Genomic DNA, 16,630 nt, shown 5'->3' with positions numbered 1-16,630 from the left:
AGCGGCCAATTGCACGCACAGGGGCCGCTTTCCCCCGTGCAGGCGTCCATCTTCGCCGGGAGGCAGGGGAGCCACGATCCGTTCCTGCTGATTGCCGGAGGGCTGCAAAAAAAAGTAAGTCGCGCAGCGGGAGGCAGGAGAGGTCCGATGGGGGCTGCAAAAAGTAAGTTGCTTCGCCGCTTCATACTGTCAGTGTCTCTTCTTCCCTCCTCCCGAAGCAGGGCGCGAAAAGCAGCCTTGCTCCGGGAGGAGGGAAGAAGGGGCTGGCAGTACGAAGCGGCGAAGTGACTTACTTTTTGCAGCAACGTTTTTTTCGCTTTTTTTTTTTTTTTTTGCTTCGGGAGGAGGGGAGAGGACTGGGGCTGCCCCGGAGACCCGGCACCCACGATCGCGGCGGGGGCAGGTGAGCGGGGGCTGGGGGAAAGCTTGCCGCCTACCCTTACCCCTGCCTCTACCGCAGGGGTAGGGGTAGGCAGTAAGTTAGCAGGTTAAACGCGCGACAAAACGGCAGGGAAAGATAGCGATAGTCAGGGCGCGGGTTACGGGATGCTAGGGAATAGCTAATTTGATCGTTTACATGCAATATACATGCCGCGTGCGGAAGGGGTTGGCCGGGGATTTTAGGACGCGGTAGGAGTAGGTTAAAGGGATTCGTGATCGCAGGAAGGGATAACGCGGCCGGAAAGTGAGTAGAACGCGGCTTAGGAACAGGGTAAACGCGGCCGCACTTTACAGGATAGACCTGGATGTCTGGTTGGGCCAAAGAGTTGTCCTAAAGTTAGTTGACTAAATTTATAGGGGCCAATGCAGTATGGTGCATTCAGCCGCTGCAGTCGGACACGGGTAGAATAGGCGCTAATCAATCCCCTAATGCAATAAGGGATTAGCGCATATTCAACGCGCATCCAACTCGGAGTGAATGCTTAATAGCCTCATTCACGTGCAAGTGCATGTGAATGAGGCTATTAGGCATTCACTCCTGATGCAAAAAAAAAATGTGCGTCTTGGACACACATTTAACTGTCATCTTTTACCGCTTGCCTGGAGCAGGCGCTAATAGCTGAGCACATAAAAAAAAAAAATAAGTAGGATGGAAAAAAAAAAAAAAAAGACAGTCTGGTTCAGGAAATGGCGCTTGACTGACAAGTATTCGCTTCCTGAACCCTCGATGTCTGTTTTCTTTACCGCGGACAGCCATGAAAACAGACGCCGATAAACCCAGCATCAATGTTCCTGACTGCTGTCTGCTGGTAAAGAAAATAGACGCCGATAAAACTTGGCATCTGTTTTCGTGACAGTTGTCCGCCGATTCACCAAAATAGATTGGGTTCGCATTAGCAAGGATGCGCTAGGGTCGCGCCTCCTTTTGCTAACGTGACCCCCTAATTTAAATATTGCATGGAGCCCCCCTTGGGGGCGCCTGGGGTGCATTAAGAGAGCGGGCGCTGACTGTTCAGCGCCCGCTTTCTACGCAACTTTATCGCATCGGCCCCGTAGAGAGGCTGCGCTATTGAATATACCTCCAAAGTTAACCAGATAACCTAGTTAAGGAACCGTAGGCTCAAATATCTTCACTGATTTATCCAAGGCATCCAGCTTCTGATGCAAAGATATTTAGTCCTTAACCAAAGCAGCATTGCAGTTCCTGAATATGTCGTGGGAGCCAGACCTATAACGGAGTCTTTTCAGGCTTCTCAGCTGGCAATCTGCAGAATCTTTTTTTTTTTTTTTTTTTTGCTGGCATTTCGGATATATTTACCTGGATTCTCTGCTGCTAAAAATAAAGGCGACTCCAGGACTACAGGGAGGTGGTGGGAACTGCTGGAGCTTCCAGCTACATAAATGTATGCCTGAAGGTTCTAGCTGAATGTTGGAGGGGATGCTGATCTACCTGTGAAAGTAATACACTGTTTCTCTGTCACTGACTCTGCAGGAATGTGCAATCCAAGGAATTATAGTGATACACCCCCAACTTCAAAGAGCACCGTGGAAGAGCTGCATGAGCCCATCCCTTCTCTCTTCAGAGCTCTCACGGAAGATGAAATTAGTACCCAACAGAACTGGATTATCTCTACTTTTCCCATTGTTGAAGAACTGTCCCATCACGAAAATCTGGTCTCGTTTTTAGAAACCATAAACCAGCCGCAGCATCAGAATATCTCTGTTCCGAACAACAGCATCCATTCGTCCCACAGCACCGAAAAAGGTAATGGGGGGGGGGGGGGGGGGAACGGGATGGTGGGAAGAGGGTGGAATACATGATTGAGTTATACATTCAGGGATGACTGGTCCTCCAGGCACATGAACCTGTCTAGTTTTTAGGGTGACCAGTATATGCAAATAAACCTTTTCTGAGGCTGAAGGTATGCAGATATCTCATAAATGGTCATTGCTGATATGCCAAAACCTAGGACCATTTAATCCTGGAGGAAGTTTGTGTCAAAATATTTAAAATTTGTCAAAATTCTGCTTATTTACCAAAGGCAGTAAGACCGCCCCCCCCCCCCCCCCCCAAAAAAAAAAACAACCCGCTACCGCATTACCTCATGCCCCTTCAACTTGATCCCATCACATTCAGTCCCTCCTTCACCATCCCTCCAGTGACTCCACTAACATCTCTTCCCTAGCTCATTTCCATCTCTAAAGATGCCGCTGCTGCTTCCTTGCAGGCTGTTCCGCCTTATCCCCCGTCTGCAAGTGCTGTCTCCTCGCATCTCGCAGCCACATACCAGCTGAAGCTGCTACCATTGCCACACACACACACACACACTCTGTTTCTTCTTGGGCACTGCAACAGGGTGCAGCAGCCTGCAGAATGGTGTGGAAGTTTTTTAAAGACTTGGCACCAGAGGAAAAATGTCAGCATTGCACAGAATTCCCTCGGCAGTAACTGTTCACAGGCTTTTTGGCCCATTTCATGCCCATCTCTAAATTGGAAAGGGAGAAAATGTGAATAAATCTGTGTGAAACTGGCTGCCCCCACAGCGTCTACTGCCTTTTTATGGGACCTGCCCTTAACCGTTCAGTAGATGGATCATGTGCTAAGAATGAAGGTTCTTGGGTTTTTGTTTTTTTTTTTTAATCATTTCCTTTGTTAAACCACTTCAGAAAACCAATTCCAGATTTGAGCTAGCAGATGGTCAAAACATATGTAGATCATAACGCTCTCTTAGGAAATATTTGCTCTGTTAGAATAGCTTGCTTAATCAGTAGCATGTTCAACTTTATGTAAAAAAAAAATAAAATAAAAATGATGCACCGGGCCGGATTTAAGATTTTTGGCACCTAGACTGGAGAGTGAGAGAGGGAGTACCATACCCCCTAAAGAAAGTGAGAGCAGGATCCTCTTTAGCGCAGGTATTTGGAGCCTTAAAATGTGTCGCCCTAGGCAGTTGCCAATGTTACCTATGCCTAAATGCAGTCCTGACAATGAATGAAAACCAGCAAACTGTTAAGGCTTCCAAAGGAACCAAAAAAAAAAGTCTTTCTAACTTGTCCTTCCAATTCTTCCTTCTCCTGCCCTACGCAGACATCTTGTTGAAATTGCAGGCTTTTTGAAGTTTCAGTTGCTGAAAACTGAAGTTTTTGAAAAAACAAAATCTTAGCAATCTATAAGCCACTATGAAATGATAGAAACCAAGAAGCAAGAGGCCCTGAGCTATTTCTCTGACATTCTGCTGTAATTAACCTCAGGTTTTGTAGTGCACCAAAATAATGTTAAGCTAGTTTTGGCTTTGTTCTGTTTTAATAAAATAGTGTGGTTGCCATGCTAGTTCACATATATACATAGAAATAAAGGTTATCAAACAAGATGTAGATGATACTTTCTTGACTAACTTAAAGCACTTTTGCTGAATTTACTTGTTTATCCAATTTTAGTCAATGTCTCAAGTGAAAGAAAAGGAACCTATGAAAGTGAATAATTTTCTTAGATGCTGTGTCAAGAAAACCAAGATTTTCATGCAACTTAAGAGTGCTAAATATAAAAAAAAAAATCTCACATGGCTAGGTGCTTGCTTGTGAAGTTCTCAGGTTCCCGCTGTGGTGTATTTAGCTGTAGATGGTGTCGCTGAAATCCTTCCTATGAAAGTTTGCAGAAGTTTGTCACGTCTCTGGCTGGAGGTTGTCGATCAGGAATTACAGGACAAGCTAATTTCCTGAACTGATCATTTAATGGAGAACTGCCAGATGCTCCGACTCAATCTATGGTTCTGGAAGAATCTACAACTTTCAAACATGTCCTACTGAGCATGTGCAGCTGTAGTCATCACCCTGCCCCCCCTAGGCAGAGTCCCTCAGTCCATGATATAGCTAATACATGGAGAAACCAACTCCCAGGGGAGGTGGGTGGGTTTCATGAGGACTAACATCCTGCTCTCCTCAGAGAATACCTGTTACAGGTAAGCAACTCTGCTTTCTCAGAGGACAAACAGGAAGGTAGTCCTCACACAGCAGGACAAAGCGGGAAACAGCTTTGTCCTGCTTCATCTCTCTCTCCCTTTTGCCTGTGAGGCAGCTGACCCACAAATGGGTCTATGTGGGAAAGTGTTGGGTTCTACAAAAAGAAAACCATAAAGACTGAGATACAAGATCCCGATGCATGGCAGGGGAGGGATGCGAATGCCAGCAAGAAACACTCTGCATCACGGAAAACATTACAGGCAGGGTTTTGGATCAGGAAACCCTGACAACAATAGGTCTAGAACCTCCTGGATACAGGAAAATGTCTAGAGATATAAACAAGGAAAGGACTCTTGGATGAAGACTGCACAGTTTTCTCTGTTACATATCAACTGAAAAACCAACTGGGGCTCGAACTCCCCAGAAAGAAACTGTGGTCCTCTGACATCCAAAGGACAGAACGTCTCTGCAGAAGTCTACCCATGTTTGGCTAATGTGGCATAATGGGCAGAAAATCCAAGCAACGCTTGGAAGAATAATCAGCGGCAGGGCCTGTGACTCCTGACACTACCTTCCTAGTTTTTATTCCTCTTGGGGTTCAACCAGGAACGCAGCCACCTTTCAGTACAGATTTTTTTTTACACATAGAATGAGGGAAGGGGGTGGGGGGTTCTGTTTACATAAGATTCATAGTGTGTTATAGATGACAGGACTTAAACTGGTTCTGTTACCTGGATTTAACAGAGTTGAAAGATGGGAAACTATTTTAATTTGATTGCACAGTTAAGTTACCATTGCTTTCAGGGATGCACACCATTAAAGCAGCGGTCATAAGAGGAATGCTGCTCCACAAGCTTATTTCATCTGTATTTTATCTTATGTAGAACACATGTAAATGTGACCAGGCTTGCAGAGCTTGATGTACTGGATGAGACTTTAATTTGCAACTAGACTTGTCGATGCAGAGAGAGAGAGAGAGAGAACTGCTGCAGCTGTTTCATGTTCAGTCACAAAAAGGATGAGTCATGCCTTTGTGAAAAATTTAATTTATAACAAAGCAAATAGCTTCTATGGTTTTTTTTTTTTAAAGCTATTCCTTTCTTTGTGTACTTGTTTCAGCTCACACGTGGGAAAACAGATGATCCTAGTTGAGAAGCCAACCACATGGATTTGTGAAAAGTGTTTGGTGCGATAACATCCTAGATTGTTTAAACGATCTCTCTTCCTTGTTCCCTCCAGTTTTTGTATTTTAAGCTATATCAGACACATGTGAGGGACACAAGGGGAAGACTTGAGAGGTTATGATATTAGCTTATAAAAGGGTAAATAGGGGACAGGTAGGAGTAAAAATTCAAAAGCCATTTTGGCGAATTCACAAGTTATCCATGTAAATAGCTAATATGGCATATTCAGTCACTTTTCTGGCAAAATTATAGCCGGATAACTACTTCTCCGGCTATAATTTAGCTGTATACAAAAGAGGAGTTCCAGGGAGGGGCTGAGAGATCCTGCTAACCTAGCCAAATTTTGGGTATATCTGCCTAGGTAAGCCAGATAACTTTTAGACCTGCTTCGGAGCAGGTCTAAAGTTATCTAGCCTAGTGTGGCCAGTTACTCTATAATTAACTGGATATCTTTTAAAGATATCCATTTAAGTATCCAGTTACATGTAGCTGATAACTTTAAGCAAGTATATTTTGCAGGACGTTTATCTTGCTGAATATACAGGATAAGTTATCTGGCTGACTTTACCCGGATAACTTGTTCACTTATTTACCTTTCAAATGGTACCGAGAAACTAACATGTAGCAGATTTAAAGCATATTGGGGGGGGAAAGCTGTGTTTGTGCTGCGAGTGAAAAAAAATAACAATCAGGCTGTGGAATCTGTTAGAGGACATGTTCTAGGCATCTAGTACTGGAGTTTAAAAGGGGTTTGGATAAGTCCATAAACCATTATTAGCCAGGTAGACTTTGGGGGAAAACCACAGCTTTTCCCTCGGAAGTCAGCAGCCGGTTGCTTATAACCTGGATTGGCCGCTGTTATAGATGAGATGCTGAGCTTAAGGACCTTTGGTCTGACTCAGCATGGTACTCATGTTCTTAGAACCTAGAAAAAACATTTCATTTTAAAGCACAATATTTGTATGTGCCTTTTAAACTGAATGTGTTTAGGATCTGCACTAAACCAGATAAACTCCTGGGAGGATGCTTGACTCAGGACCCAGAGCTGGAGCCAGAGCATTAGGACTCTCACCTTATCTCTCCAGCACATGGCACGTCAGTGAGTTGTTTTTTTTCTGTACTTCCAGTTGGAGATCCAAAGCCTGTAGCCATGCCATTCTGCGGGCACTGATTCCACTTCAAGCTCTTATGCACCAGTGACATAAAGGTGTCCTGCTGCTATTGAGGCAGCTGCTTGGCCACCTCCTGTACCTGCTTCCAGATGTCCCGCAAGCCCTGGCTCACATAGAGCTGGTAGGAAGCTATGCAGGCAATGAGCATAGTTCCCTGAAAGACCTTTTTCAAAAGAGCATCCATCGCTCTGATCCTTCCCCAGGAGTGCTGAGGAATCGATCCTAGAACGCTTGGCTCTCTTGAGAGCTGATTTGGTGGGGCAGCTGATACTAGTCTAATCCAGCAACCTTCTGGACGTGATAAACAGCGTTTGCTGCCTTGTTTACAGGAGGCACTGTGAGGGGGAGTTCTCAGATCCTCAACAGCAACTCCTTAAGGATGTTGTGTACCGGCACCACCCTGACTCCCTTAGGAGGCTTTACAAACTGGAGGATCTCAAGCATTTTGGGCCTGGCATCCTCTTCAGTTAACACTGTGAAAGGGGATGGCCTCCACAATCAACCAGCCAAACCCTGTGAAGGTAAGGTCCCTGGGCATGGACCACCTTTGCTGCTCCGGAGGAGATGGGCCTGAAGGGAGATCATCTGAGACCTCAGAGTCATCCCCCCCAGGGATCATAAGCCTCTTCATCAACTGGAAATTGGGCCCTGGGTGCTTCTGCCTTCGTTCAGCGGTGCAGGCACTGACAGCATTGGATGGAGGGGCTTCAGGCCTCAGAGGCTCGGCCAGCCTGGGGAAGCTTCCTCCTCCAAGGAACCTGCTCGACCACTGTATTGGCAGGGGGAGGCTGTGGTGCCCCAATGGATATTGGCACCATCCTGAGAATGGACACTGGCTGGATTGGTAACGTGCTGAAGAGCAAGTGTAGAGATTCCAGCAGCAGCTCCAAGGTCGACAGCTTAGCTGCACGTGCATCTCAAGTTCCTCCTCGAACACTGCAGATGCCAAAACTGACTGGGAGGGAGGAGGCACGACCCAGATCCTCTTCAGAACCAAGAGGAGGATTGGTGGCTGGCACTGGGACTGCTGGAGTCCATGACACACCACTGGCATCGGTGGAGGACTGACTATCCTCACTGCGGGGTCGCTGCAGAGGCATCACACCATGAGCTGGTGCATCCCTCGCATCTGATACCAAGCATAGATGGGGACTTATGCCAATGATTCTTTGGCTTCCCTTAATGCTAGACACTGTCCTTCCCTGGTGATGTCCTCTGCCTGGAGCTCGATGATGGTCAGCCTCCTGCACTGCTTTGAGCTGACGGCACCGACAGAACAGATGGCCTGCCAATGTCGATGACTTGGTGCTGATCGTTGTGGCTCCAAGATCCTCCTTTGCCAGTGCCTCTGATGCAGATGATGATGGCTCAGATGTCGACCCGAAGATGCGCTCCTTCTTACCGAGTCAAAGCAGACGTCCTTTTGGGGACATCTAGGCACATTTATGGCAACCCTAGACATCATATGGTGCCCCCATGCAGAGGACACAGTTATCATGGCGGGGGGGGGGGGGGGGTCTTTGATGGACATAGTCCTTGAGCACTAAGGGCATTGCTTAAACCTGGATGCAGCCATGAGAGGACGAAAGAAGACGTACACTAGATCAAACTCGATGGCAATCGCTGACTGACGGGGACCAACCGCACCGCTGCCCCGGGGGTAACAACACAAAAGGAAGCTTACCAAAAATATCAAAACCCTAAGATGCTAGAGGGAGGCCCTAGAGTGACCTGGCATTGCTGACACAGCAACAACTGAAGACAGCGGGGGTGGGAGTGTCGAACATTTTTCCAAAAATAGGCCAGATGGCCCAAAAATATGAGGCTCACCAACTGTAATGCTGCAGCTCTGTGGAAGAGAGTAAAGAGGGACCCCCATGTGGTGCTGGGCATGCTCAGCGTGACCAAGTCAAAGTTCTAGAAACTTTGACATGGGTTTCTGTCGGGGCTCAATCTGATGTCACCCATGTGTGAGGACTTATCATCCTGCTTGTCCTCAGAGAAATGCAATTTAATATGTTACCATTCTTATCTAAAATCAAAGCATGCAAAATGAGTATTGCGTCATCTGTTTTTCTTAAATGTAATATGGTTAATGGATCTTTGCTAAGTTTATATTATGTCCTAAAATTTTATTTTTGGGAAGCAATATTTAAAGTATTAGAACAAATCATTTCAGTCAAGCTTCCTTTGTGGCAAGTGGCTGTTGTTGGGATCTATCTTGGTGACTGGTTTAGCTACAGGTTACAAAAGTTTGCACAAATTGCAATATGAATTAAAGAATGCCTTCAGCTGTGTTAAAGCATCAGCATATAGTGACTTGGATGCAGGCTGAGCGCCTTGATATAATCTGTACTACAAGGAGAGTAACAAGTGCATGCAAGCTTGGAAATTGTTTTTTTTTAAGTTTTATTGCCAGTGACAATTAGATTGCAAGAAGGGGATACTCTGTTTATTGGGTAGTTTTGATAAACAAGCAAGACTACCTGTGAGTAAAATTATAGGCATGAATGGGGGTGAATGGTTGTCTGCCTCGACTTTTACTATAGTGACTAGGTCTGTTTATAGATATTGGGAGTCCATAAAAGATCTGGGCTTTATTGTATTTTCACACATCAACTTTTGTATGCTTGGTTAGTTGTATCTTGGTTAGACGTATCTTCTATTGTCTGCTGTATAATATGGTATCGAGTTAAATAAAATAAAGGAGTCATGCTATAGTTTTAGAAACACTCTTCATTCAGTAATTCTAGCTGGCAAAGAAACAGAATTAAAAAGCAGATCCTGAAATAGCAGCTATAACTTTTCTATGCCTAGAGCTATGCTCTCCTTTTCCAGAGGAAAATTAGATGTTACTAAGCTGAAAACAGTGTAGAACTCTTCAGTTCAAAGTCATAAAACGCACAAAAAGTAAAAAAAAAAAAAAATTCATGGTGAAAAACACTTGGATACACATGGTGTGAATTGATCAGCTAAAGTTGAATGCTAGTTGCTCTTTGAGTTTCTGTGCATGTCAGAACTCAACATAAACTGTGATTCTGAGCCAGTTCTTTAGAATGGTGGGATATATTGGCCCATCTCAACATCAACCGCTACTGGCAGAGGTGAAAATATTCTTGGGTTGGAGAGTGTGTGTGTGTGTTACATAATCTGCATTCTAGTACAGCTATTTCATCAGTAACAAGCTAAAAAAAAAATATAAAGGGCAGGAAATATTGTTGGAAATGCACAGCAATATGCAAACCAGAGATGGATACATTTTTACTTTAAAGATCAGCTTCAAGGCAAATCCCACAGAGTGATGATAAAGAATTTCCTTAATTTAGTTGAACCAAAAGGGCTGAAGACAGATGGGTGGAGGATGTGAGTTTAAAAAAAAAAAAAAAGCCCACTGTTTATCCTGCCAAACTGAAGAAATATGAAGACCGCTACTTGAATTCCGGTTTTATTTGTACTGAAAGTAGTGTTATACCTCAACTGCAGTGTGTAATTTGTGCAAAAGTATGATGCTATGAATTTCTGAAACCCTTCAAATTACAGAGAGATGAAATTACCAAGCATGAAATGTATAAGTGCAAGCAGTATTCACTTTTTGAGTGAGAGTCTAAGCAACTGCTCAGTACTAAAGCAATAATGAAATGCACAACTGCTGCTGATGAGGGGGGTGGGGGGGGGGAGAAGCAAGCATGTTCATCCTACTTGGTGGTTGGTACAGAAAATTACTGAGACAAATATTTTGCCTGTAGTTGAGTAGACAAAATGCCATGTGTCATTCAAATTGTAAGGGAAATATTTGGAGAGCAGAAAGCTGGAAAATATTCCAATATCTAATGACACTGGCAAGGAAGTGCATAGATGTGTGATCCTGATTTTCCTGTAATGTATATAATTTTGGCACAGTTGCCAGGTCTGTGGGTGCAGTGAGTGCTTGAGCACACCCAATATTGAGCGGGGAGTGGTAATTTCTATTGAGTTTAGTACCCCCAGTCATCATGAAAAGTTGGCTCTTGTGCAATTTTGGTGAATAAACAGACATCTCAAAAATGACCTACTTACTATCCTGTGTTTGGATAAGGAAATAAAGGCTCTTTATTTTACAAAAAGCTCAAGACGACAGCGGTTAAGTGGTGTTTTCAAAGTGTGAGGTCATTTTGTGACATCAGCGGGAGTCAGCAGAACAGATTGCATCAGGGTTTATAGTGATGGGGCGACAAGCGCAACCAGAAAGCATTCTGATGTTGCACAGATAGTTAGCTCAAGCCAGGCTCAAACATGTGATGGCTCACTCAGCTTTTACTTCCCTGTTAATGTGTGGTGTTATGTGGGACTGGAACGGGTTTCAGTTAAAGATGGCTTGTCTAAAAATGTCAGTTTGTATTTGTCTCCTGTATTTCAGCGAGGCATGATTCACTAGGGATGTGCAGAGCACACGTTTATGTTCATAAGTCCATAAGTCGAAAGGGGGTCCCATTTGCGGTCAATATGGACATATGGAGAATTCCATAAGTTGAGTCTATGTCCATACGTGCAAATAAAAATTTAAACTCCCTGGTGATCCAGCGGGGAGTCAGGACGCCATTTCTGAACTCCTTTGCGAGGAGCACGTGACGTCGGCGCCACGTCGGAGTGACGCGGCGTCACGTGATTCCCCGCGGGTTCTCTCCGGGACCCTCGTTGGGCCCAAAAGGAACTTTTGGCCAGCTTGGGGGGCCTCCTGACCCCCCCAAGCTGGCCAAAAGTTCCTTTTGGGCCCAACGAGGGTCCCGGAGCGAACTCGCGGGGAATCACGTGATGCCGCGTCACTCCGACGTGGCGCCGACGTCACGTGCTCCTCGCAAAGGAGTTCAGAAATGGCGCCCTGACTCCCCGCTGGATCACCAGGGAGTTGTGGTAAGTCTTGGGTGGGGGGATTAAGGAGGGTGAGGGGTTTAAATTTTTATTTAGGATCAACAATCGCGATTTCCAACGTATTCAACATAGCTATGTTGAATACGTTGGAAATCCGATCATTTTCGCCTCATCACTTTTTTAAGTTAAAAAAAAAAAAAGTTGTGTTTTACATTTAAGTTCAAAACGAATGCACACCCCTATGATTCACATCACTTAGAGCCCAGTGATGATCTATGACTTAATTTCAAAAGTGAAGAAAACAAATGTACACATGACTAGCTAAGTTGCCCTACTTAAACCTCAGTCATTTTCACGTGTTTTACATTTACAGCTTGGCCAACTGTTAAAGCATGTTGCTTTCTGTAACTGAAGGCTGTAATGAGCATCCCAGAGTACATTGGTTAGTCCATAGAAAGTTTCCCAGTATTACTACTTCATGCTGATATCTTTTGAGCCAAATTATTAAAAACTAGATTATATAAGAGTATTTTTGCATAGTTACACATGATGAAAACAGTTTATTTTTAATGTGATGTAGTTGAAAACGTTTCCCTTTATTATGCTATCGCTGTGGTCCAACTTGGATACTAGAGTTGAGACTTCTTTAAAAACAGTGCTGAGTGGATTCTCACTGCATCAGTCTAACCTGTAATTATCCCAGAATATTTGGTTGGTAGCATGCGCAACCTTTTAGATGACTTTTTTCTAAAATTAGTTGGATGGCCTTTTTTTTTTTTTTTTTTTTTTAACTATTATTGGACTGAGAAACCAAGCTTTCCTTTAATATCAGCATTTTCAGGTTTTACTGCAAAATTCCCAGACATTAAAAAAAAAAAAGAATCATTACTTGTTGCTGGCCTGGGCCCAAGAGGAACTACTGCCACTGGGATGGGTCCAGGGAGAGCTGCTGTACTCTGCGGCTGCTGTCTGCCCCCATGGAAGAGAGACAGGAGGCAGGAGAGATACCAAATAAAAAGACAGATACTGTATTGGATAAAACACAAACTCGAGGGACAATCAAAAATTGAAACACATGCAAAAAAAAAGACAAAAAATGAACAAAATATATATATATTTTAAAGAAAGCGAAGAAACTGAACTTAATTAATCAGTGTGACAGAAGTTCAGTTGATCCTCCCTTGCCTCTGGAAATTTTTCTTCTGGATAAGGGCCTGATTTTACTATGCTTTTGAGTTTGTGGTTAATCTGTTTTTGGTTTTTGTTATATGATTCCTTGTACAATTTTCTTCTCTTTTGCATTCTTGTCAAAATAATCCTTTAAACTATAGATTTGAAAAGTGAAAGTACAGAAACAGAATGTCTGTTGGCCTCCCTTAGATGATACAACGGTCAAAACATATGACAAATGGCAATGTGGCTTTTTGTTTTTGTTTGATTTTTGTAAGTGTAAAAACCAGTTTGCCCAGCTGCCTGGGCCAAGGTTAAGAGTCTGGCACATGAAAAATGTTTCTAACGTACCACACATTTGCTGATGCGTTGGTCCCTATCAGTGCCAGTCTTTGTTTTTACAAAATTCATTATCCTGCTTTTTTAATTTAAATTTTAATACTTTAATCTCTTTGATTTCAAAATAAATATTGACAGTGGGACATGTTTACTCGTAGTGAAATTGAGCACAATATTCATTTTTAATCTTTTTTTTTTTTTCTGGCTTCCAGTAGGCTTCTGTGTTAATTTTAATGGAGTCTTGGTCCTAGAAATTCACATTTACCAAATGTATGTTTATTAATTATGATCTTGTATAGAACACAAGAAACCCCCCCCCCCCCTCCAGTATACATTGTTTTTATATTTGACTTTATTAACATCAAGGAATTAACTTGAAACTATTGCAGTTAAACTGTGAGAATTATTCTGCAGTTCATTACAAGGGTGATTGGTATTAACAGATCCATTTTTCACACTAGCATTTCAACAAAACAGATACCCAACCAACATATGTTGGCTGTGTAAGAAGGCTGCTTCCCCCTCACTAAACAGCATGCCCCAGACAGCAGTGGCTGAGCAGTTGAGAGATTTTTCCTGGGTGCTGTTCCTGCACTGATAGTGATCCCTGTGCTATAGGCAGCCTCCTACCTTCCGTCCCCTGGTGCTTGAGTGTCAGAACCTGTTGGCCCCGTCTAACAAGAAATTAGGCTTTCTGCACCACCTTGCTAAGGCCAACCCATATGGAAATTTAATGGACTGTTTTGTGTTTTGTTTTTGTTTTTTAGCAGGCAGTTGTGCTAATTTTCTAATGTAACCTGAATTGTTCAAACACCAACTGCCCTGAACTTGTTCCTGTTGAAAACCTTGTACCCGTTATAAGGAATACTGTGCTTATGAAAACGTACAAAACTGAAGTAAATGGCTCGCAAATAAAATCTTGGAAATGAAAACATGAATTAAACGGAGGGCACCAAGCAAACTGCAAACAGAACTGAAGCTCAGTTTTAAAGGGAAACTCTCCAGAGTTTCCTATTGAAAATCTGGGCTGGCGGGCATCCTGCTTTTCCCCGGACCTAATCTTGCCCACTTTTTGAAACAGCTTTTTGCCCACAGTAAGAAGGAGGGGGAAGAATTCAAACTGAGTTTTACTTTTGACTATTGCCATCCTAAATGACCCGAGGGAAATAGTTCTTGTGCTGTTTGCTAATATATTCAAAGAGAGAAAGGGACAAATCTGCAGATTTTATAGACTCTAGATTTGCTGCATTTTCTCAAGTATTTTTCATATGAAATTTTCCAATTTTTTGCATTGGGGTGTGTGTGTGTGTGTGTGATTTTTGTTTTTTTGGGGGTTTTTTTAATTGGAAGTCCATCTGCCAAGTTCATGCCAGCAGCCTCTACTTTGGCAACTATAAGATCAAATTAAAGGAGTTCTTTGGCCTTAAAACAAGGATTGTCTAATTGTACTTGAAAGGGACTTTTGTTTCTATATTTGGACTCAGCTGGTGTATTAGACTGCATTCATCTCCAGCTGCCTTCCTGGGCAGGAGAGTATCATCCTTGAATCAGAGTCTTTATCTGTAAATTTGAAAGTGTTGACAGCTCCCTCCATTATCTGTCTACTGGACATTAGTTAAGTAAGCCAACATCCAGGAGCTTGAGCTAGTATGGTTTTAGCTCACAGCTGGAGTTGCATAGAGATCTGTTAGTAATGTGTGCAGTTGTCATGTGCTGCACAGTCCTTTGAAGGCTTACCCTGCCATCTTGGGTGGTGGTTTTAACGCCGCCTCCTCTCTCTCTCTCTTTCATTTGGAAGATTTCAGTGAGTCTAGGTAGCAGAAATGTACTTCATATCCAATAAAGATCAGTGGTGTCAGTCTTAGAAAAGAATTTGAAAGTGGACTTGATAAATATTCACAAAACCTTTTGTTGGTAAAATTTCACTGGGAAGCTTTTCTGCATAAGATAAATGAGATGCTGTTGAGCACTGCAACACACTGATTTAGAGCCGGTCGGGCCATAAGGAGTAGTCTTTTGTAATATATGTATTTTAAAACTTTTGCCCTTGATAAAGACAATGTTTAAAATAGGGCTGTGTTGGCCAATTTATTTTTATTTTGAAATGTGATATGCATATTTGGTGTTATTTCTTGAAGAATTGTTTCATTCATTGTGTGTAGGGGGCGGGGGGTGTATTCCATGGGATTAATAGAGTATCATATCAAATTAAAATCAGTTTTTTAAAGATTTTTTTCAACAAAAGTTTTGGAGTCTGGTTCAAGTCCAGTTTCAAGTTATTTTTTAAGACTGAGGCTACTAGTCTTTATTGAATACTCGGTACACATAGCAGTCATTTGATTAACCAGTTTATCCAGGTGGTTTTTCTCATACCAAAAATGTTCTGCCAGGCCATCCAACCCAAGAGTGACTGCAGGTACATGTCTGAAATATTAAATTCTTATTTCAGATGATTATTGTTGTATGTATAGTAAATGAATCTGTCAGTATTCTAAGGGAACATTCTCATGAAAAGAAAAATCTGGGGTAGCGGGAGTGATGGTTTGAGTAGGAATGATAGCTTTGCTTTCCAAAGTCTGCCACAGCTGTCTAAACATGTTTCAGAGCCTGACATGATCATCCTAGCTTTATTCTTCAAGTTAGAGAGTACGAGCACCAGATGTTAAGATGAACTGAGATTTATGGCAGGGCACCAGGAATGAAATTGGGCAGACTAGTATGGTCCTTATCTGCCTTTGTATTTTATCTTTCTCTCTTATCTTTAATTGCTACATAAATGTGCTATAATCACTGTATAGATGACACAGTATTAGTGTCTTCTAACAATCAAAGCACTACACATGTGACAGAGCATTTTTCTAGAGCTAATTGGTTGTGTGACTTTTGCATTTATTAAAACAGATGTACATCAATAGTGGGTATACAGTAATATAATAGATCAGTGGTTCTCAACCTTTCTTCTGTTGGGACACACCTGATAGAAATGTTCTCACATATATGACTATTAAGGCTAAATATAAAGGTACACTGCATATGCAGAAACCCCACCCCTACCCCTCAGCAATGGGTATAAAGCAGAACTAGAACATTACCCGTACAACTCACCATACAAAAATGATATTCTGGTGTTATCTCAATAACAGCAACACAAACATCCTCTACTACCAGACTCAATAGCCCTACTTATAAAAAGACATCAGTTCACCACCAATACATGTCCAATTGAGAAAAAACAACAAATAAAATGAGGTATTTTACTACCTACATGCTAGTTAAATACCTCACACCTCGGTCACACACACAAAATCTATCTTCACCAAATACAGAAAGACCACAAATTACAAATATGGAGACAGAAACTGGAATGGAACCACAAAAAAGCCACTCTGCATGCAGTACAAAACTGGAGAAATGGAAACAGAAATATAGCACCTAACATAGTACCAGGATCTGCAATAATACACAAACAAATCCGCACGAATTTACACCTACATTATGGCATGCACTCAAATGGAA

The 16,630-nt window shown here is 42.7% G+C and overlaps 1 protein-coding gene across 3 annotated transcripts in view; it reads left to right on the top strand.

Moving 5' to 3' along the window:
• TWSG1 (twisted gastrulation BMP signaling modulator 1) overlaps nt 1-16,630 on the top strand; it is a 90,917-nt gene that overhangs the window by 62,106 nt on the left and 12,181 nt on the right. For all 3 annotated transcript variants that reach the window (XM_029590999.1, XM_029590998.1, XM_029591000.1), the window contains one exon: nt 1,934-2,206. In XM_029590999.1, the coding sequence (XP_029446859.1) occupies nt 1,934-2,206 (273 nt within the window). The remainder of the gene's footprint in view (nt 1-1,933; nt 2,207-16,630) is intronic.

This window comes from Rhinatrema bivittatum, chromosome 2 (genome assembly GCF_901001135.1).
Source record: "Rhinatrema bivittatum chromosome 2, aRhiBiv1.1, whole genome shotgun sequence".
Taxonomy (NCBI): domain Eukaryota; kingdom Metazoa; phylum Chordata; class Amphibia; order Gymnophiona; family Rhinatrematidae; genus Rhinatrema; species Rhinatrema bivittatum.
This window is presented reverse-complemented; position numbering and strand designations above follow the sequence as displayed.